This window comes from Phaenicophaeus curvirostris, chromosome 5 (assembly GCF_032191515.1).
Source record: "Phaenicophaeus curvirostris isolate KB17595 chromosome 5, BPBGC_Pcur_1.0, whole genome shotgun sequence".
NCBI lineage: Eukaryota > Metazoa > Chordata > Aves > Cuculiformes > Cuculidae > Phaenicophaeus > Phaenicophaeus curvirostris.
Window position 1 is genome coordinate 55,786,432 of NC_091396.1, and position 22,813 is coordinate 55,809,244.

A 22,813-nucleotide genomic window follows, 5' to 3' on the forward strand; every position below is an offset into this window, starting at 1 on the left:
AAGTAGGATACTGTGAGAAACTGTGTCAAAGGCTTTACTGAAGTCCAGGTAGACTACATCCATAGCCTTTCCCTCATCCATCATGCAGGTCACCTTGTCATAGAAGGCAATCAGATTAGTAACAGTGATTCAGTTCGAAAATCAACATTCATCACACATGCAAGATTTTATTCCCTATCCTTATGTAGATTTTAAACAATATTAGTTGGAGATACTCTTTTTTTGAACACCCACTGAAATAATTCCTCAGCTGCTTATTCTTCAGGACAGCAACTGCTGATTCAGAGACAAGCACGATAGCGTTCAGATGTCCAGCTATTATTTTCTACCTAAGAAAGGACATCTCCTTGCTTTCCTCCCCGATCTAGCTTAATCTTTCATGATGAAAAGTGGCATCAGCTCCAGCTGTTAAGAGAGACAAAGGCAGATGTCAAATGTTTTCCGGTTTCCAGCCATTCCAGTAGTGACTATGGAACACCATGGACAACACACTCATGACCAACTTGATTGCTTTTGTAAACCACCAGGTTCAGTTCATGTTGCTACCAACATGAAGAAAAAAACCACTTAATTTGTACATTTTGGAGTTTGATGCCTGCACAAATTGAAAATAAAGATGACTCTTAATGACTAAAGGTAGTCTACATGGCAAAAATCACATTTTCTTAGAAGTACAAGTACCATATATCCTCCCAGTGCATGCTGCTGTACAAAAGTTGATTCAAGCAAATTTCTAAGTCTGTTACTGCTAATCCAGGCGTCTAAGTACTGGAGCACTCCTTATTCAGGAAAAGGCTACAGAAAATGGAAAAAACTGAGTGTTTTGGTTTCTTCCTGGTACCATAGGATAGGTGCTTTGGCAATTTATGTTTTTCATTACACAAATTATCATAGATTTTATTTGTATTACTAAAGCTCAAATGTCATTTACACCAACCCTACAGCAGTCATTCATTCAGGTTTGAAATACACTGAATAAATACATCAGTGAAGCTAAGGAGAGACAAACCCCAAAAGAATCCAGGACCATTTGTGGCTCTTTTTTCTTAAATATGGATTAAGATTTATTTTATTTTTATTTTAACTGAGAAATCCTCCGCATGGTTTCCAAACTTGTGGCATTCGTAAGGAAATAGATGTAGAAATTGAGAAATGCTAAAGAAGCTCTTCTAACTGTGAGTCACCAACTTACATGCAGTACTTGGTACAGTAAGCAACACACTTGACGAAGGAAGCGTGGTAGAAACTATTAAATATAGATGGTAATTATGTGAAAATCGTGTGCTCATATCTGACTTCAACAAGAATCAGTGAAAAATCTCCTAGATAAAAAGGATGCTTCATTAGATATATTTGGTAGAGCAATGTTTTGTCTCAACAATCCTCTTTGGCACAGAATACAAGAAATAGAAAGGATCGACTTCCAGTTCACAAAATCAGAAAAGGGCAGTGGATTTGGGGAACATTTTTGGTGTGTCACACTGAAACACTTCAAATTACGCTTCACCATTACTTCATGTGGCTTTCTATAAAAAGAAAAAGGGCAACAGAAGTGGCAGCAGCAGATATTAAATACCATTTCCTAACATGAAATAGAGAAGAAAAGTTTGTGTAATCTAAATCTTCCAGTGTGTTTTCCATGATGACCATTCCTCTCTAAAGGCAAATCTACCTCCACAACACAGCTACTGGGGAGTTGCATAGATTTTCTGTACATACAGCCTCTCAACACTGTCCAAAGGAAGGAATACTTATTTTAGCCAAGATGCTAATACCCAACTTATTTTAGCCAAGATGCTAAAAACATCTCACTTCTAGAGCCACAAGGCTCTCAGCTTGCACATACGCGTGACAGCACTTAGGCTACATTTATATACTTTACAGGCATTTTTTCAGAGTGTAGGTTGTTGCTCAATTTTGTATATTTGACTTTTATCAACAGGGCTACACAGACACACTTGTGCAGCTTAGAGTCAAAGCAGCTGCAGGTTGTTAGGGAAACAATCCATCAGTAGGTAGGTTCATGTAAAATTCAAAAGGCGTTTTTTTGCCCCTCATTTTGTTTTTGGAGAGCAGTCCGAGAAATCCAAGTATGTCTTTCTTACAGGAATGCTTCAGATAGCTAGCTAAACAGAAGCAAGATTTGGCATTTAGCCTGGGATTAGTGCGAACAGCCTCTTAACCAAACATTATGAAGAAAGTTAACTTTAAAATGCTTTGAAAGGTCTGTTTTCATGACAGATGGTAATAAGGGCTCATCAGTGCCAAATTTTTTTGTTTCCACCTCAGTTTTCAAAAGCTTAAGTTTTAGGTTAGTGCTTCTGAGAAACCACTACACGCACAGAAGAAAAATGCAAATTACAAAATTAGATTACTCACAATTTTTATTGTGTGTGCAACATTTTTCTAACACTAGCATATGAAGGGTAAGAATTTGACCGTGTACTTAACGGACCCTTTTCCTTTTCTGTTTACTAGTATCCCTCTTATTTTTTTTTTATTTTGCAAGCTATATCTCCTTTAATCCTAATCTGTACACCTGGACAGTAACTCTTCTCCCCACAGACCCCAAAAGATGCAGGTGTCAGTAGCAGGTAGAGGTTTTGTTTGTATAATACACTCAACTAAGGAAGACATTGTAGAACTATATTTTATTCAAGAAAACCCACACATTCTGTCCTGTGGTGACCACAGGCTTTGTTAAGCCATAGATATCAGCAAATATCGGAACAAAATACAGTGTGTCAGATTGAATCAAAGCATTTAAATTCTTAATTACACTTATAATTTTCAGGGAAGGCTAGTTTCAGGACTGCATCATTATATTTAGTACAATGCTGTGTATGTAACTGGCAGAAACAGAAATGGAATATTGGTCCTAATAAGAACCGAAATGTAATGACTTTTGTATGACATTTGAACTGTCAAGACAACAATTCATAACATTCTACCAAAGGCAGCATATAGTTACAAAAATACTGGTCCAGCATCTTGTTAGTGGTGAAGCAATATCCAAGGTGCAATGGCAACGTGCCATTCTTAGTGAAGTATTTTTTAAAAAACTATTTTTTCCTATTTTCCCCACACTGATACTAGCTGCACACCAAAACTGCTATGACAGCCTGAAAGAAAGTCACTACTTATCATGTGTATTGCACCAAAGATTTATGCAAAAACACATTTTCCAAGTTGCAGTACAAAAGAAGCAAAATCTAATAAAACTATGAATATGCCAAAAGACATTTTACTGCAACTGATCTCAGATGAGCAGGTTGCAACATTGATTGAGCGTTAAACAATTGTCCAAGCTTGTCCATTCTATCCATTATATTGAACTTAAGGATACAAAGGTAAAAGATAAAGTCCTTAATATTGAGAACAGAAGTAAATCACTTGCTCCTTCTCTTCATTCACCCACAAAATAAAAATTCACCCTCCTCTCTTCCCAACACCCAGGTAATTCCAATATCAAGCCTTGGAACAATCCTCATTCTGATATTGCACTGTACTAGGATTGTATTGTTTCCACCTTAAGGTTAAAACATAGTATGAGGGTGACAAACTGCTGGAGACAGTAGACCTGATTAAGTTGTGGAGGTATCCCAAGAAATGTCCGTCAGTGGGAAACACAATCTAAATGGCAAAGCATACTGCAGACTTGGCTGTGGTCTGGACTTGGGTCAAAAATATATTAGCATGCTTGCCATTTCCTTCAAGAAAACAGTGTTAATGAATATCTTAACCAAACGATGAAGATTGATTAAGATCAGGCAACCATGTCACATTCAATGGTACATCCAACAACACAAAAATGAAGGAGTAGCAGACAGGGATATTTATCATATTTTCCTTTTAATAATTGTTTAGTCAAAAGTGTAGATTTGAAAACCTCTAGCTACTTGTGGAAACCTGAAGAAGGTGGGAAGTGAACTCACTTTGAACAACACAGTTTAAAGCTGTGGCTTGGCCTATCTGCTTTCAAGCTCTCCAGTAGCACTGCCAACCTTGTAAATAAAAGGTACTGCCTGGAAGTAAAAAGTCATCAGCCTTTAAAAGTTGGTGAATGTTATATTGTAGCAGCCTAGCTCTGACTGAAGAAGAAAGGTGAGATATTTTCATAGAGCAAACAAAAGATAAAGTAAACTGAAATCTTTCGAGATCACTTTAAGTGTATATAATTTGGATTTTCATCATTTAAAACTACAAATCATAAGGTTGCCACCTTACCTTTTTCTGGACTGGCATACCTGATTTTAAACAGGTTTTCCCTCCAGTCTCCCAAGTTTCTGATCCTCTTTATCCAGTTTTCTGCTGTACTGCTCTCCCACCTTCATGCTGAATACCGATTCAGTCCTGCCTTCTGCTTTTCTTGGCAGGAGGCAGAGCAAGCTTTTAATTTCGGTAGTCAGAGTGACAGAACAACAAAAGCACAGCAGATAGAAGAGCTTAATTCTTCCCCAGGAAGAAAATACATTTGGTTCAACAAAGGGCTGCAAAATCTTCCAAAGGCACCTCTTTCCCTAGTTTTTGCCTGAAAGCAAGATGGCAATCTTAATTGAAAAGGGATGCTAAATCTTTTAAATAACTTAAAAATTCATTTTTATATAAAGCAGCAAAAACATTTTTTCTCTGCAGAAAGAGAAATGTTAACAAAGAAACACACAACATAAATGCACTGTTCATAAACTTCAGCTAATTTAATTTCACAAGAAAGTAAAACTTCAGGACTATTCTTTAACCTCATCAGTACTTTCTGAAGAAGATTCTTTGGCATCTTCAGTCTTTCTGTTGCTTTTCTCTTTATTTAGATTTTCACTTTCTGATTTGATCCCATTAAATAGAGAGTTTTCACCATTTACAAACCCATTCTCTGCAACTTCAGCATCAATAGCTTCATCAATCTTTAAGTCCCTTTGCTCTTCCACATCTTCTAGGTTTCTCAAGACAATAGGGAGTCTAGAGTCTGCCACACTGTTCTCCAGCAAGGAAATATTGCTGTCTTCATACTTAGGAAGTGTAGCTCCATCTGCCATTTGTTTGGTATAATACTCTCTGCTAGCAGCTGCACTCTTTACTGCTTTCTCCAAGATCTCTTTTTCACCTAAGCGCAATTTGATAGCCATGATTGCATGTGAAGTAAGGTCATGGGTCTCCAAGAAGGACTTATCATCCTGTTCGGAAAGAAAAAGCAAGCTTGTTAATAACAAGCAACATAAAATCCCTCAACGTTTTTCTCTATATGTTAACAATAAGTGACACTATAAGTTCTTCAGGCTGACCAAAATGGGCATATATGAATGAGGGGATCTGCATGGAGTCCCAGTGAAGTCTGTCAAGAATTCTGAAAGAAACCAAATGTTTCCCCACATAGATCAGCCTGCACAACAAGCGAAGTCAAGAGACTTCACAAATACATGAGACACATGGGTTCATTTATACACTCGCAGTTGCAGCACATTTCTTTGCAGTCTGAAGAATGTAACTAATAGACAACAAGCTGAAACTCATTCCCTATTTCACTTGCAGAGAAAAAGCAGGTAGCCTCTATTTGGAGAATCAAAGAAAAAAGACGCTAACAAAATTACATTAACAAAATTTTCTTTTTTGTAATCTTATTTGATTTTCCTTAGATAATGCAAATCTTTTTCTACACTTTAAAAAGTACTGAATGAATTATGTAGTAACATGTAGAATGAAGTTTGTAAAGACAAGATGGGGGACAGGATATCTTTTTCTACAATTGTAATATAAAATATTTCAGACATTTAAATTACATGGAATGATAATTTTACCTCCACAGTTGTTTTATAAGTTTTCAAAAGAAGGGATGCTCTGGCTTCTAGGAATGTCCAAAGTTTAACTTCATTGTCCCAGCTAACGGGAAATTCAGAGTTGCCCAGAGTGAAGATTTTTTCAATGGCATGCTCGCCTATCAAATGTTCCTTCAGCTCTTCTGCAATAAGTATAAAACCAATCTGTTAGAAACAATCTCATCATTCACTTTGTCAGTTGACAAACTGCACAAAGACTTATTTTCAATACTATAGCTTTGAGCAGCTAACAAAAAAACTTCTCCTCAAATAAGAATTATCAGATGTGCTGGTTATTTCTAGGATTCTCCTCAAAGAGGCATCTGGAAGTCTAGAGGTTAGCAATAAGTGCTCCACTCTGAAATAAAGAGACTCTACTAATAAAGAGAAATAAAGAGCCTCTCACACGCAGCGTAAGTCTGACAGCGAGATGGAATGTTTTGTATAATACTTAATAAACCAAAGGGAGTAATTCTTTAGAGAGTTCAGTGAACTTTTTGATAATGACAGGAACAGGCCAGAGTGTGCAAATAGAAACAGATTATTTTTCCTAATCGTTTTTAGCAGCAGAAACTCCCTACATTTGGTGAGAAGAGGCATCCATCAAACAAACCTCATACAGAGTAGAAAACGTTTTAGTCAGCTCCTTGACATTACACAAATTCCATTAATCTTTTAGTTACCAAATTTCACTCCTGCAAAGCAGCTATCACAGACTTCACAAATTTCTTGCATGTAGTTTCTCAATAAACAGTTCTCTCATAGAACATTTAAGATGTATGAATAATTGGAGCACAATCATATATCAGAGTAATGCAATTAAAATGTTTACTAGACACATCTTCTTCTCCGAGCCAAAATTCACCCCCTCATCAGCATCCCAAAGTTTTCTTTACTTGAATTTATTTCCCTGAAGCAGTTAGGCAGTTGGACAAGATGAACTATTCCCTTCCAACTGAACTATTCTATTCAAATTTCTTAGTAAGCTCTAAAAGACAGATGACAGGATGGAGAGAAGGTATGACACTAAATAAAGTGGGTTGTTTTTATTAAAGAAAGCAAATGGAGCACATGCAAAAACTTAACTTCAGCATCGCTACTGGTATGAAAAACCACATCATCTGCACAGCGTTCCTAACTGCAAGGGAGAACTCTCTCACTGTCAGGAAAAACTGTCACATCTACAACCTCCAAAATTGCATCTAACCAGCAAGCAGCTGTTACAAACATTTAATCAGAAGTTTCACATGCACAAATTAGGTGCATATCTATTGGGTTTTACATATATTTTCCCCATAAACACCCCTAACACAAGAGAAACACTACAAAGGCAGTTTGCAAATTAAGTTGATTTTAGATTATGAATTACCAAAATATTGAAAATACTCAACTTTGAAATGTCTCTTCCATATTTCTCCTACAGTACAAAATATTCTAATTCCACAGTTAAAAGATTCTAGCAGTCATGGCTAATATGCTATGATTTTAAGCATGTCAGCCCTTAAGTCTCACATGATCTTGTTCTCTGAACCATTTTTAAACCAAAGAATTAAAGATCAAACTCCAAAAATCACTCATTCACAAGAGCCTGAGGGAATGAAAAAAAATAAAATTATACACTAGGAGTTCCAAAAAGGGCTGTTACTGAAAACACTCCCTCAGACAACATGGCCAAACACTGGGTTTCTCACCAGCTTAGCCCTTTTTAACCTCAAGTCCTCAAATTTTACGATCTCCTCATTTAATATTTTATATAAATATCTATGACATTACTGCATTAAAAAAAACAAATAAAAAACAAACAACAAAAAAGCCCTTAAACCAAACAAATTAGGCAGTATTTATAAAACTTCTTACCTTCAGTCATACAAAACACTCGAAGGAAAGCCAAAAGCTGGGCAGAAATTGGAGGCTCCGTGGAGTGCAAGGCAAAAACACTAGAACTACTAAATGAAAGAAGCAAACAGCAACAGTAAATGCACGTTTTATTGTCTTGCCTTTGAACTTATTTCAACATTAAAGACCTTAAAGAATACAACAAATGCACTGTTACAGAAGTAACTTTTAAAAAATTAGTTAATAATACTTCAAATTGAAGAAAAGCTTCCCTAGCCTGTATCTGAAAAGAACAATTATCTCTACAATTTTACACTTACAATTATTTTTATATGGCTTTCATAATAAATTCATGACAATGCAATGTTTCACGTCTGCTGCTTCTAACTGTACCCTCTGGACTGAAAAGACTAAAGGAAAATGCTGTGGTTCACATACTGAACATTGTAGTATGTCTGCAAGGGATAGGAAACAAAGAAAAACCACAGATTGCTTTAAATTAATCCTTGCTGGTTTTGTTCAAATGGTTATTAAAGCAAAGGCTTTTTCCTTATATATGGTCCAATTTAGATGAAAATATAGCTCAGAGAACTTGTGCAAAAATTATTACAATAACTTTAATTTGCTATACAAACAGGAGAAATACTACACCTAAAAAAACTATCATAGAACAGCTTTCTATATGCTCTACTGGACATCATATACTTCGGAAATATTTTTAAAAACCCATGGCATTGTGTTTTACTTACGTTGGGATACCAGCACGAGCTAAGACCTCTGCCTTCATAGCATACAGCCTGTCACTTTTACTCACGCCAAGCTTTATTTTCACTCTGTCATGTGAATTATTATCAAAGAAGAAACCACTGTGGATCACAAATTCAGCGTTTGACCGAGTGCCATAAAAAATGTAAATCTAGAAGGATGAAAAGAGAAGTGAAGGGACAGGAAAAAAGCTTAACATCAGCACACAAAACTGACATAATTTGAAAGTTATTTCTTGAAAGAGTTACTATTCTGAGTACAAGGTATATATAGTTATATAGAGAGAGACACGCTTTGTTTTCTGGTATCAATTCAAATGCTGTACAGAGTGTAGCAATACACTACAGAAGTAGATAACATATCCATGTACATGAGAGACTTTGAAAGAAGAGTATAGATTCTTATTCTATACTTTAAAATAAAAATGCTTTGTTTTCTTACACCATCATAAGACACCGGTATATAGCAATAAGGTTTCAAAGATCCTATGCCTTTTAAAGGCTAAAAAATTTGAGACAAGGAAGACTTATTAAAAGAAATGGTGTTTCTGGGGTCATTTCCACCCCCCTCCCCCAGACATCCACGAAAAACAGTAGCCTATGCTGCTGATGGATCGACTTTGCTTTTGTTTTAATGTTACCTTAAGGCAGGGATATACCAAAGTATATCATACAGAGACCAGTGTTCAGCCAGGATTCAATTTTGTGTTCTACTCTGAACTCTTTATCTAAAGTGAAGAGGCTACTTAAATCCACATTAAAACAAGGAGTTCCAAGAACTGTTCAACTTGGGGCTAGGCTGCATGAAGTACATGGGACAAGAGGTCAGAGTAGCAACTGTCTTCTCCTGCACCAAGAGCATATTTTCCCATTTGTTTGGTAACGGAATTGTCAATCAGGAAATAAAAGTTTCAACAGTTATAGAGCTCCCTCCTTAACCCTAGGATACAGCAATGCTCTGGATACCTGTACAGTGCCACTCCTGTCTAGCTGACAGAGAAAAGCACAGTGTTCTCTTAAGAGCTCAACAACACTAACAATGCTATTTACTTTCTTTGTTTTCAATTTTAGATTAGAACTATTTATCCTAAGCACTAAATGTTTAAGTGTCATATTAAATTATAGTAAACATTATACTGTAACAAGAGACCTGCCTAGTTATGTTAAGGCAATGGTTAAGGAAAGAATCACTAACCCTCTCAGGTTTTAGAACTACAGAGATACATCTCGTATTTTAGTATTGAACTAAAAGTCACATATGATGTGTAGATTATACAGTCTGCTCTTTGTAAAACACTCTAAGACTGTTTTACCAAAAAAAAAGCCAATTAAGCAGAACAAGCAAGTTGCTTTATTCAAGGCCAGTGTTTGATAGATTCTGTGGACTTCTGCTGCCTCACATATTTTAGTAGTAAAAGCAAGGAGCATATACTCTTCCTGCTGAAACTGTAAGAAATAACATCTGCACAGCATATTAAAAGACTGGAGCATTCTATAATTAAACTGGTTTAATGATGTTGATAACAGTTAAAGTTTTCACAGAAATTTTAAAAAAATTCTGATAAATAGCAGACAAAGTGAAACCACTAAAATAAAATTGAAATAGAGGAAGCCTCTATAATTGAAATGGAGAGAGCAGCCAGAACAGCTATGTGACACATCCACTGCCAGCTGTGGAAAATTATAAATTGGATCACTTCTGGAAAAACTGTGGACCCCTTTTAACTCATCATACCAGTATTGGAAAAAACGGCAAATATTTGACTACCATAACAAATTCAAAGAGCAACACAAAAAACATACAATCACTGTAAACCCCAGCATAGCAATGAGGATAAATATACCTCTGGGAAGACATACTTAAAAAAATTTTTCAGACACATCTTTGTTAAAAAAGAAGGTAACAATCCATAAGAAAAATGAAAATCAAAATATTATTAAGTATAAGACCGGCAAAATAATATACTATAGGTAGTAACTCAGAGACTGAGTTTCAAAACATTTCAGAATGTTTCATAGCCAGTCTTTTCTTGGCTATGCTGACTACAGTTGAACAAACAGTAGTTGAACAAAGGGCTACTACACCTGAGGGCTTAGGATGGCTGCTGACACAGCACCAGAACCCTCCTGCCAGAGATTTCCTACACTCCTGGAACCACTGTCTTTAATACATCACTAGTTTTAACACTCATTGTTTCTTAGCAGTTTGGAACAAAATACCAGATTCTAAACTGTTCTATGCATCTTTTCAAGGCTGACCCCTTGGTACTTTTTGTTTCAGGATGAAGGGGTGCGTACATGTGTGCAGGCCTGTGTGAAAGTGAGTGGGTATATTTTTAGGTCCTTCACTTTCAGGAAGTACATGGGTAAAATGACTGGTAACTATACTGCATTTAGCCTCGTTAAATGAGGACCAACAAGAAAACCAACATTTTTAAGAAAGAATCTACAATCTGCTACTGCAGACAAAGTGATGCCTCAAATCTAAAATACATTTATCTTTGGTCCTGTGGATATGGCTTTTTATTAATCGCATCCAGAATACCAAACTCTGAGTCTGTGTTTGTGCATTTATCAGTGATTAAGTATTTCAACTAGTTATCTACAATATGAGGAATCAGAACTCACCTAAAGTTGTGGTCTACTAAGTGACAGAAAATATCTTTTTCTGAAAGATGTGCACTTAGTTTGATAGTATTTTTACACAAAAGTATCTCAGCATATTCAGATTCAAATGTAGTAGGGCTTAATCCACACCACTTTGCTACTAAAATTGCGTGTGTGTGTTCAAAAAACTTAAGAACAATTATACAGGTAGTTGTTCACAATACCTGTTCTCCAGCCTTGAAATCCTGAAGTGCTACACATTCACACCGGTCATCTTCTAAATTGTAGCCTGTAGTGATCTAACCAAGGAAAGAGTAACAAAAGCATTTAGCATTTTATATTTATCTCCACCACCACTGACAAATCATTGCCCTATTGGAAATAGGTGTTAACAGTAGCAGCTGCATATGTTTCTTTCTCTGCACAACATAACATAGCTAGTAGTAATTGTTTTACAATTCCTGAGAAATCTCTTTTTTTAAAAAATGTCTCCATTAAAGAAATCTAAGGAAAGAAATAACTCACCTGAAGAGAATGGAAGGCTCCAAGGAAATTACCCTCCATAGACCACAGGCAGTCCCACGCTCAAGCCAGCAGCTCATTATAAAGTTCCAGAGTTTTCAGTCACTCCCATGAGGCCCAAGGGAGCAAGGCAGTGACAGCTCTGTATGCTGAGCTTTATCCTTCAACTGCCAGCACATTTTTGATCTCTCAATGAAAAAGGATTAGATAACTGTGGATCTTTAGGGGATACAATCTTCACAGAATTATAATTTACTTGCAAATAATCCCTTTATCTAAAGTTAAGTAATACTCTTAAAATACTAAAAGGATTTTTTTGATAGTAGCAGGCAATGGAAGAGGATAAATTCTCTTAACAAACCTGTCCTTCTCCAAAAAAAAAGTTACAAAACCATAAAATGGTCACACTAACAAGTAAAGTTATCCCAAAAATGTAATACTTTTTAAAAGTGTCAAGCAGCATGTTCTTGAATAGCACTTCCAAAGATGCAGGGGCAGATGCTGTCACAGGATGGAACATAAGCTGCTGAACAATCAGGAATCAACTTTTATGGTAAGCATTCCAAATTCAGTACTGACTTATGGAAAAATATCCTCTGGGCCTAGGGAAAAAACTAAAAGCTGCCAAAGATTCTCTCTCAGCCTTTATAAATGAAAACATGCTTGTTTTCTAAGTTGATATACCCCAATTCCCATCTTGGATGCAGTTTGTCCAAAGACAGAACTCCATGGACTATTCTGAAAGCTTCATTGATGGCTTAGATGTTAATAGTTTTACACTATTTGCATCATCAGTCATGCATTTGTCATCCAAACCAGTCCTTTCAAAGTGAGCACAGGGAACTTGTCTGCAATGCAGCAAATCCAAAATGGTAACCTCAGGCATAGGCAACCTGGCCCCGAGGAGGTTTGCAGAACCACTTTACATGTGGATGCTACCCCTTCAGGTCTATTAACGCTTTTGTGGTACATTGACATCAGAAGAGAACACAAGAGTCATGCAATACAGCCTACTGCAAAACACAGACTGGAGTAGTGGAACACAGCAACTCCAGTATGTTCAGTATGCTGGACTGAACAATTCTTAATTAAGATCTCTCCCTTAGACCAAATTGCAGGTTACAAGTGTTACAGAATTCACCTTCACTATGACAAACTTATCTTCCAAGTTCAAATATAGTAATCTTCTGAAAATCCATAACTTCCATTAAAAAAACGGAACTCTTGATTTGTCATGAAATTTTCTTAGTGTGTACACTCAATAAAATATTTCTGAATGTGAAATGTCCATTCCAGTCTCTTGAAATCTGTGGAATCAGAAACTTTCAAGGAAACTCCAGTGTGTTAAGAGAAGGATTCTGTCAGGCATGCTTCACTGGAATACTGCCCATTTTTGGGGATTCTTTATTTTTATCTTAAAAAAAAAAAAACCAAACAAAAAAAAACCAACCACCAAACAGCAGTGCTTCTAAGAGACTTTTCTATAAAGCATAATGGAGCGCTAGACTCTTATTTCCTCTTTCTTTTAATAGCAGTAATGTAAGAGAATTAACAGGGTGTTTACTTTTCTTCCCACATGATAGCTGACAAATTGCATCTCTTCAGTTTTAGTTCTGAGGCAGACTGATACATGAATTTCAAGTTGTGTATAAAGCATGCAATAGTCTGCTTGGTCAGTGATTAAGGATGGACCCAGCCCAACAGGCAAAATGTAGCTTATTTAAAGCTCTGGCAGAACTGGTAATCAACCTCTGACTGTCAAAATACAATCCCACTAAAGAATAACAATGAGAAATGCATGAAGACAACCATTTTGATATAGTTCTTAGAGGCAGGTTGATCTAATTAATCGTGTCAGAAGCAAGAAAAAGCTGGATGGACCTAGCTTCAGTCAAAGCCCAAAGAGCATTTCATTAACTAGCTCATGGAAAGGGGCCCTGTAGAATAAAGCAAGAGTGGGTATAGTAGCTGATTGGCTCAAGAAGTACTTTAGCACTGTTTGGAATAGGCTAGATGGGCGCATGCAACGCTACCTTTTGTTTCTTACTTTCCTGCAATGAAGAACAATTCCCTTTGCATATTTTAAAGAGATGCACTATGATTAGAGCACAATCTACCCTCATCTCACTCCACAATAATATAAACTACAATACAGACAGCTTACAGTGATCTTAGGAACTCACAGTTATCTTGGCAGCTTCCCCCCCCCCCCGCCATTTCCAGTAGTACAAGGAAATGACACAAAACAAAAACAGGTTTAGTAGCTTTTCTTAGCCCATTATCAATATTACATTTGTCTATCCTTCCTAAATACGTAACTGTTTAAACTAGTTTCTGTAGAAATATGAAACAAAGGAGTAAAGTCATGCAAAACATTTAAGTTCAGCACCTCCCCTGCCCTTTAGGATATACTTCAGCATAAAAAAAACATGCTTCCAACCCTGACATACTACTGCACTAGCAGGTTTAACTCCAGAGGCTGGCTCCATATCAAACCTAATGTTAAGGAGCATAATAAAAATAAAAATTACTTTATCGATTTAAATAATGATTAAAACAACATAACTAGCTGCTCTTTTAATATAGGCTACTTAATTTCTCCCCTCCCAGAACCTTAATTCTCTTACTCTTTCCTCTAATCCCAACTTTGAAGGCATTCATTAAGCGCTGTCTAATGAATACAGACAAGTCTCTGCAAAAGCATCTGAAAGAGATGCCCAGCAGGAAAAGGGTACTGGAAGTACTGATGCTTGCAGCTAAGACTTATATTACAAAAACATACATTTCTGAATTTTAAGCCATTTTCTTTATATTGGAGACTCATACAAGCTTTATTACTAAATCAGAGGCATGAGACTGTGTAACAAATAGTGAAACATAAGAACCACTGTTACAGAACAACAGGTAATCAACTTTTAATAAGAAAAAATAAATAAGAGACCCCAAACACTTGCAACTTTGTAGCCTAGCCTACTGTACTCCATATGTTACAGTCATAGTAACAATGAATTAGTTTAGCTACCTCAAGTGAAAAACAACTTGCTTTACAATTTGTTCATGTTAAACTAGGTTTTTCTTATACCAAAAACACTAACACATTCTGCTGTCCTAATGCTCATGCCAACTCTCCCACAAAAGAACCAGATTACTTGAATAGTATTGGTCATATTCACTGCTTACAATAAATATTATCTACTGGAAACACAAATAGAGGGTATGAATTTTGACGCATACATGAAACTGGCTAAATAACACTGATAAACCATTCTCTTACAGCTTTCCATCTCCTCATTTCAACATTAACTAGTCTGTTAATAAAATCAAGACCTCATCCTCCAAACTAGCTCACGTAAGCCAAAACGTCAGCAGGTCTGACTTTATATATACATATATATATATACACACACATATATGTCACCTTTTAAATGTTTAATATGCCCTAAAGTAGTATTTTTGCATTTTGCTTCTTTGATGTAGTAACAGATGTACTGTTTTTGTTGAACTAGGCTTTGTTCTCATTGTTACTGTCTCCGTAACAAGGCTCCTTGGGCATGGTTAGGAGAGCAGGCAGTATTTCTTAGCTGCAAATTTCTAACCATCTTCCCTAGTGGTAGCTACAAAGAGGCAACCTCTGTCATTCTCTGCTTTCCTATTGTCAGTACAGATCTGTCCAGTATTGTGAATCTTTTCAGGCCATCAGAAATCCAAAATTCCATGTCAGAAGAATATTCAAATTCAGCTGGAAAAAGGTATCACGTAACTGAAAACTTTTAAAGGTACACTGCTACATACATATGAGACATAACTGTAGGCAAGAATGTCATCGCATCCAAAGTTTTCTCTAGATGAAGAAAGTTCTTCCTGAAAAAGCTATCATAAGAGACTTAACTGACAAATCTTTCTTTCAGATATTAGGTTTTTAGGGTCACTTGGGAACACACTTCTTACCTGTGTTAAGAAGCATAATGAAAAGTGTTATTAAGCTGTTCTACAGCAGCTGAGAGGCTTAATACTTAAGCCCTAAAGCCTTTCAGCAACACTGAAGAAATCCTTACCAGTCCATTAGTATGATTACACATGTCCCATAAAGGTATTAGAGCCAATGTTACTCTGGAACCATCTTCTGTTGGAATTTGGTTTTGGCGTGTCATGACAGAAGAAACCGCCCATCTAGGAAAATTAAAAACATTAGATGGTCAACATTCAAAACATCAATATGCAATTGGCTGTAGTCCAACCCGAAGCAACCGCTTAGGTTAGGAGTTTCCAAATTTAGCTTTCTTAAAGATCGCACTGACTGCATAACAGTAGAAGGCCATACCACTTGCAGGAGAAGCAGCCGCTCCTGGGTTTCCAAGATACGCATTTGGTTCCCATATCAGGATTCCAATCCCATCCTTCCCCATGCTCTTTGTAACAGAACCTTCATACCTTCCATTACCTCAACGAGGACCCACTCCCACGTCACCTTCTGCTTCCCCAGCCCTTTACTGCACACATACATCTTACCACACATCCCAAAACTGGGGTCAGCTATTCCTGCAGGCTTCAGAGTACTTCACAGCTACAGCTTGAAAGCAATAGCTCTCATCTATGAGCAGAATCTTGTTAAGAGCCACGAGGTATTTTTCCCCTCAAGAGCTTATTTACCACATGCCCTGGGAACCAGTGCCACCACCTGACACACATATGGTATTTCAGTAAAAGCTTCTCTTCAATTTGTGAACTTTTGGCCTAGATCAGTATTGCTAAGTTTTCTGATTAAAATAATAAAGAGGAAAAAACATCAAAACCAAACATACCCCAAACGCATAGTAAGGTTAAAAGAATGAAGAAAGTATAACAGAGTTTAGCACATAGACATCATTCAAAACCCTTCTAAGTCAGGTTAAGCAAATCAAATGCCAGTTACCTATTCAAACAAGAATCTTCAGAAACACTTAATGTTTCAGTATTTTCTAAGATACAATTCTTATTTGATTTCAGACAAAAATGAATATTAAATTCTGGGGGGGGTGCTTTTAGTTTTACTACGTTGTGGCTTTAGTATGTGTATTTGTTGTGGATTTTTTAAGAGCAAAAAAAAGAAAGAATATCACCAGGATATCAAAATAATTCTGACTTTTATAGACTCTACTACTAACAAGTATTTAACATACAGAATAAGTCTTTCAAACGGAATTTTTCAGGACTACAGATTTCTTAGAAAAACACCATCAAACAGAAATCTACTTCATTTCTAAAAAGCAAGTTAAAATTGCAGATAATATATAACATAACTGAAACATAATAACAATATGTTTCTCTTTAACTGTTGTAACATAACTGCAAAATTTCAGACCCCCTCACACAAGCTGGTGTATTCTTCTGTAACCCTGTGAGTGGAGGAAGCAAGCTTTGGAAACGCCACTTTCATAGACTCACCCAGAAGTACAACCAGGCTAATAAAAATCCCTGTTAGACCTCATGAGTGCCTTTTATTCATGCTATTTTAATCACTTAACAGAATTAAAGCTCTCATTATCTTAATTATTTTTATCTTAATTATGTCACCACCTATAGTACCTCTAAGTGACACTCAAAGTGTACAACTTATGTTCTCCAGCTCTGCTGTTCAACTGCCACTGTAAATATTAGTTTTCACTACTATGTGCTGGTAAAGACTTTATTTTAAAAAGACATTAAAAAATAAATCCCCAAACCTCCTGAAATGTCAACTGCACTATTTTCTTAAGGAACAATGAATTAATTTACTAATCTCAGACTGTGTGTGCCAGTTGGCTAAATTAACTGCTCATAATGACTATTTCTTTGTAACAATTAAAATCTGCTTCTTTATTTTACTTTCTTCTTCATTAAGAAAGTGTATGAGAATCAAATCCTACATTTAACATGTCAATAACAACAGGGATTTCCCAACAATTAAGTATTTCCATGGCCCCACAGTTTACTACATACTAAGTAAAAAAAAAAAAAAAAAGAGAGAGAGAGATTGAGAATTAAAAGACCAACCAACCTGTAGTCATCATAAGTGAAAGAATCCTTTAAGGGCAGTTTGCTGGCATTAGGATGGGTCTGGAAAATGCAAGTTTCAGAAAAAGGTGAAATGAGAAAAAAAGAAATCAGAAATCAGTCAGCAGAATTTCATTATTTAGCTGCCTAACAGATCCTAACAAGAGCCAAATGAAGCAGGAGGCGTCCAGCCGCGCTACAGAGGGATCATCATGCTATTTAGCTCTCATACATCACTGTCAACTTAATTTGTTGTGCCCAGCAGCCGCCATAAATCTGTTTCTTCATATTTCAAGACTAGAACCCACAGATATTGCACAAAAATAAAAAATTTAAGGTGGACTGAGTATGTGAAAGTAAAACAAAACCCACCCCAAGGTACAGGGTGAAGGAAAGATATCAGACAACAAGCACATATTAGGTTTTATCAACTTCCACAATTTCCTCTTCTCTGGGATACTGATATTTCACAAATGCAAGTAAAAATCACACGAGATTTTCCATTTTTCCTCGATACCTGTAAAGGTTTCATTGAGTAAAAGTGGTTCTAAACCTCTGGAATAAAACAGACTAGAATATTTTAATAGGTTTGGTGACAAACAGCAATTAGATGGTGCCTTCATAAGCCCCATCTAAAAGTGGAGCAACGCCAACTCAGAACGCAAACTGCAGTTGTCATTAACAAGCACAACATTTCAATTTTAAGGCTTAATTAAGACACTGCAATACCTGTTAACTTCCTGATCAATTAACTTATTAAAAGTTTCAAAAGTAAAGGTAGCTTTAAACCCACTCTTGCCCACTTTCTTCAGAACTTTGTCCCGGTTCACAAATGGAAAGCCATAACAGCATAAATTTTAATCTTCGGGTTCAATTAAGTTTCAGAGACGAATTGAAGTAAATGATCAAATGGTTATTTCAGAAGATACAAATGATTTTTTTGCATAGCTCTATCTTTGCGACACTCTTAATGCACGGAGCTCCGTGCAGTTTTTTACTCTTGATGCATTAGCATCACAAGTGCACGGTAATTTATCATTTCTCACCGTAATGTACTTGCTGGCACCGTGTGCAGGACAGTAGGGGATGAGGTAAAAGTGTCTCAAGCCGTAAATCAATTAGAAAACAAAAGCTTGTGCTCAGCGCGCAATTTTAGGCAAATTATACATTACAAAAGACGGCCAATTGGGTGTTAGGTCCCAGGTGCCCGTCCTCCCTTAGCCCGTCCAGTTAACCCTTCGGAAGGGCTTTCTCTGGAATAGGACACAAGTCAACAATTTCAGCGACTCCTGCCCTTTCCCCCTCACTTTTTTTTTCCTTTTTAAAGCACCGCGTTTCCACACGATTTTCATTCACACCGACGACACGGTCATCGCACAGCAGATTCTGTCGAGTTGGACTGTAACCGTGCATTTTGCAGAGTTATTTCTTCTCTCAAAATGATTCCCTACGAAACCAGAGCTGAACCCAAAGCAACCCATTTGAGGAGGCAGAACATCCTCGCTGCAGCACAACAGCCTGGACTCGGTTCCAGAAAGGGACGCAGAAATCGAGCCTTAAGCTGGGAGCAACAATCCTTAGACACCTCCCCGCCTCTATTATTCCTTTAAGACAATCTAACGTCCGCTTTTATTGCTAATATTACGAATCGGAAGCTTGACAAACTAAGCAGGGAAAGAGACGGGAGCCCAGCAATTGTTTGGGACCCTCTGCAGCCCCCAGCGGGCCGACAGCGCCCCCTGCCGGCAGCGGCACCGCCCGCGCCTCCGCGGGGCCAGGGGAGCGAACCCGGCGAGGACACCCTCCCGGTCACCCCGAGGTGCCGGCACCCCGCCCGGGGTAACTCACCTTCGGGCTACCGGACTGGCGGCCGAGGGTCTGGCAAGTCGAGGGAAGACCCCGGGTACACAAGCAGATAACCCCCGGCTTTCCTCCCTGCCCTTCTCCGCTCTCCTCCCCCTTCCCAAACAGGAGCTTGATGTGGAATACAAGATTTTGCAAACGGCAATGATCACTGTGGACATATCGCACTAAAAGGCATCACGCTTAAGCCCTCTGTAGTCTCTGTAAAAGTGGTTTTTTACAGACAAAACGCGTTACCTGCGCACAGTTCCAGCTTGGACTCTGCACAGGGAGCGCCAACCAACACGCTCGGTCCTAACGCGGAGCAAACACTCACGGGAAGCAGGACACACACGGGCTGGGACTGCTCTCTCTGCCAGAAGTATCCGCGTTAAATCTGCAGGTTGCAGATTTATTTATTCATTTGACATCAGTAGTCTGTCCATAAGGAGTAAACTCGAAGACACAACCCGTAAGCAAAGATTCCAGATGCCACTAAACACCGTAACGCTCCCCATTTACAGATCTGTGAAACTTACCGTCCACACATAAATCATACAAAACCACTAATAAATTACAATACAATACAAAATATACAGTCCTAAAAGACAAAGCAGAATAAATTCCCAGTGTACATAATTACCATATTTATAAGATTCTGTGGTACGATATTCTAGTAGCTGTTTTAAAGTTAAGGTACGTCAGCATATTTGATCATGCTAGATTTCTGAGTTGGACTATTTTACAACGTAACTTAAAGCCCCTACAGATTACAAGAACCTGAAGAAACACACAAAAAGAACAATATTCTGATTAAAAAATTGATTTAGTATGCAGCTTCTCTTTATAGTCCCTTGGTAAAAATGAAATCTCCCTAACAAACACTTAATAAAACCTGTCAATATATCTAGAAAGAAAAATGACACAAATGCATTAAGTATTAAATACCCTTGAAAAAAGTCACATATTCCATGAATTTTTGATGTACTATCTTGACATTAATGTAAAACCTTGATATTTATAATTGACAGATATTTAATAAAGTATAGAAGATGACTGCTGCATAGCATGCAAATTTCTTAGGCTGCTCAGAAAAGATACACACATATTTAAACTAAACAAACACTTAATACATTAAAAAAAAAATCAGATCTAGCTTTTACAGGTTCATGCAGCTAGGTCTCTATAGATGAGCTTTGAAATATGACACTATCCCCTACATGAACCCTAACTGTAACTTACCAAGTCTGTATGAACTAGTTTCAGAAAGTTAGGAGGGGAAAGCTTCAAATAAAAAATGGGAACATGAAAATGTGAATATATTCATTTAGATGCAGGTCCTGACATTCTACTGAAAGAGTTATTATAAAGAACAAATACCATCTATTTAGTTACCCTTTCTGTGAAAATATTGTCAGAGCTGGCAATCAGGGTGATGACCACTGCAAAAACAAATAGTGGCATGTTGAATTTAATTTTCCTCCTGATGCTGCTATTCCTGAAAAAAAATGCTTCTTTCCCTTCAGCGTTCCAAGCCTTCTTTGAGACATTTGGAGGATATCTCAAAATAACCAGAAATATTAAAAAGTAACAGTGATTGCTGCCAGATTGTCTGCAGCCACTGCGGAAAGAGACAGACTGTTATTCTAGTCACCTAAAACACTATCAGACTAGAAGCCAGTTACTCAGTGTAGCAACCAGAGAAAAGCGGGGGGAAACAGGGGAAAAAAAAAATACCCTTTGAGACATCTTTCTCTTTCTGGGAAGCAGTAATATTCAGGAGTTTATGACTTGTTCAGTGCCTCACAAGAAAGCACAATTCCTGATGCCTGCTTAGGGGCCTTTGCAATAGTGATTTCTCCACCATATCTTTGTATGGACATCACAAGATAATAATCATCAAGTCTTACAAACTGAATGCTAGAGGACTCCTCCACTTTTGTGAAGGTTTGTTTTTAACTGGACAGTATGTAGGTTTCAATGTAGGACAGGTGGGTGCCCTTCCAACTGAGAAGTCATCCTAACCTTCACTTCTGCTATCCATCCTGCAAGGGCATTAACGTCCTGTAAAAGATTGCCCAGGCTATTAGTGGTGGTAACGCCTTTCCTCGTTCAATCACAAAATGCCAAAGCTCATTTATCAGAGCTCCTAATCTTGACAAGAAATTTCCATCAAAATTGGATTAATATTTGCTTGTTTACCAAGTGATGCACAGTACAAGTCCTATTACTGTAACATCCAATAAAATATCTGAGTAAAAGTTAAAATCACAGTACAAAAGTTTACATAGAGTTAAATTTGTCTTCACATTGATGCTACTAGATGTCTTGAAGAGAATTGGTGTATTTTGGTGTGAAGTCATACTAGCCAGTATATTCCTTTGTACCATTAGTCATTGTACTCTCCAGATAAGAAAAAAAAATTAATTGAATCACTGGATGTGATCAAAGTTAGTGTCTTTTCTGAAACGACACCACCTCTCAGCTGAGATAAGCTGACCACTGGAGACGTCTACGGCTCCACTGTAATATATTAAACTAAAAGAAAATGCTTGGTTTTGTTGGTTTCCTGAGTTTGTAAACAGAGATGGTTGGATTTCTGTGAAGAATATTTCAAGTACTTACAAGTCCAAGGCAAAGTTGTGGGCAATCATCACATCAATATTACAAAATCAGATTTCAATATTCTCAAAAACCTCTTGTGCACAGTTGAAGTAGACATAGCTCCATTTCAATCTCAGGAAAGCATCGTACCAAGTGCTGCGATTACACTGAAGCCATCACTCCACCCCCTTCCCAGCCCTGAAAACACTAAGGGTACTTGAAATAGTTAAAGCCAAAATCCATTTAAGCTTCCACCTTGTTAACTTTCATTCCTTTGAACATAAAGCCCAAGGCTTTGTTCCTTTTGACCAAACAATTTTTTTCCTTGCTGATTCTCCCCTCTTTCCAATGTACTCATTAATATGGGGAGATTTCCTTATGAGCCTTGTTGGATGCTACTTGATGGTTTCAGGCCAATGTGTAGGTGTACAAAAACACAAACATACACCACACGCACACTTTCAAGGCCAGAAGCAGGAAGATCTGTCAGCATTTGCTGGTTACTGTCCCTTTCCCAGCTCTGGAAATCCTTTGAAGCAGCAGCCTTGAAGAGAAACTCCTCTCTGTGGAGCTACAGAGGCTTTAACTGCCCTAAAGCTAAGTAAAATAAAGAATTCAGAATGGAGGATCCTAGCGATCTATAGGGAAACAAGAATTCACTTTTTCCATTGGACATATACTGCCTAACCTAACAAGGGAAAGCCAGTTCACTGCACAGGACAGGAGACAAGGCCAAAGACTATTTTACTTTGTAATAACAGTCTTAACTACAGAGGCACGCTCCAGAATTTTCAAACAGCCTCATTCACAAAGCAC

The 22,813-nt window shown here is 37.4% G+C and overlaps 1 protein-coding gene across 3 annotated transcripts in view; it reads right to left on the reverse strand.

Moving 5' to 3' along the window:
• Window positions 1-2,632: 2,632 nt before the first annotated feature.
• The window catches only part of SETD3 (SET domain containing 3, actin N3(tau)-histidine methyltransferase), a 64,505-nt gene continuing 44,324 nt past the window's right edge, over window positions 2,633-22,813 (reverse strand). For all 3 annotated transcript variants that reach the window (XM_069858811.1, XM_069858809.1, XM_069858810.1), the window contains 7 exons: window positions 17,556-17,614; window positions 15,595-15,709; window positions 11,242-11,316; window positions 8,396-8,562; window positions 7,668-7,756; window positions 5,793-5,953; window positions 2,633-5,171 (listed from right to left, as the gene is read on the reverse strand). In XM_069858811.1, coding sequence (XP_069714912.1) covers window positions 4,728-5,171; window positions 5,793-5,953; window positions 7,668-7,756; window positions 8,396-8,562; window positions 11,242-11,316; window positions 15,595-15,709; window positions 17,556-17,614 — 1,110 coding nt within the window. In that variant the 3' untranslated portion in view covers window positions 2,633-4,727. The remainder of the gene's footprint in view (window positions 5,172-5,792; window positions 5,954-7,667; window positions 7,757-8,395; window positions 8,563-11,241; window positions 11,317-15,594; window positions 15,710-17,555; window positions 17,615-22,813) is intronic.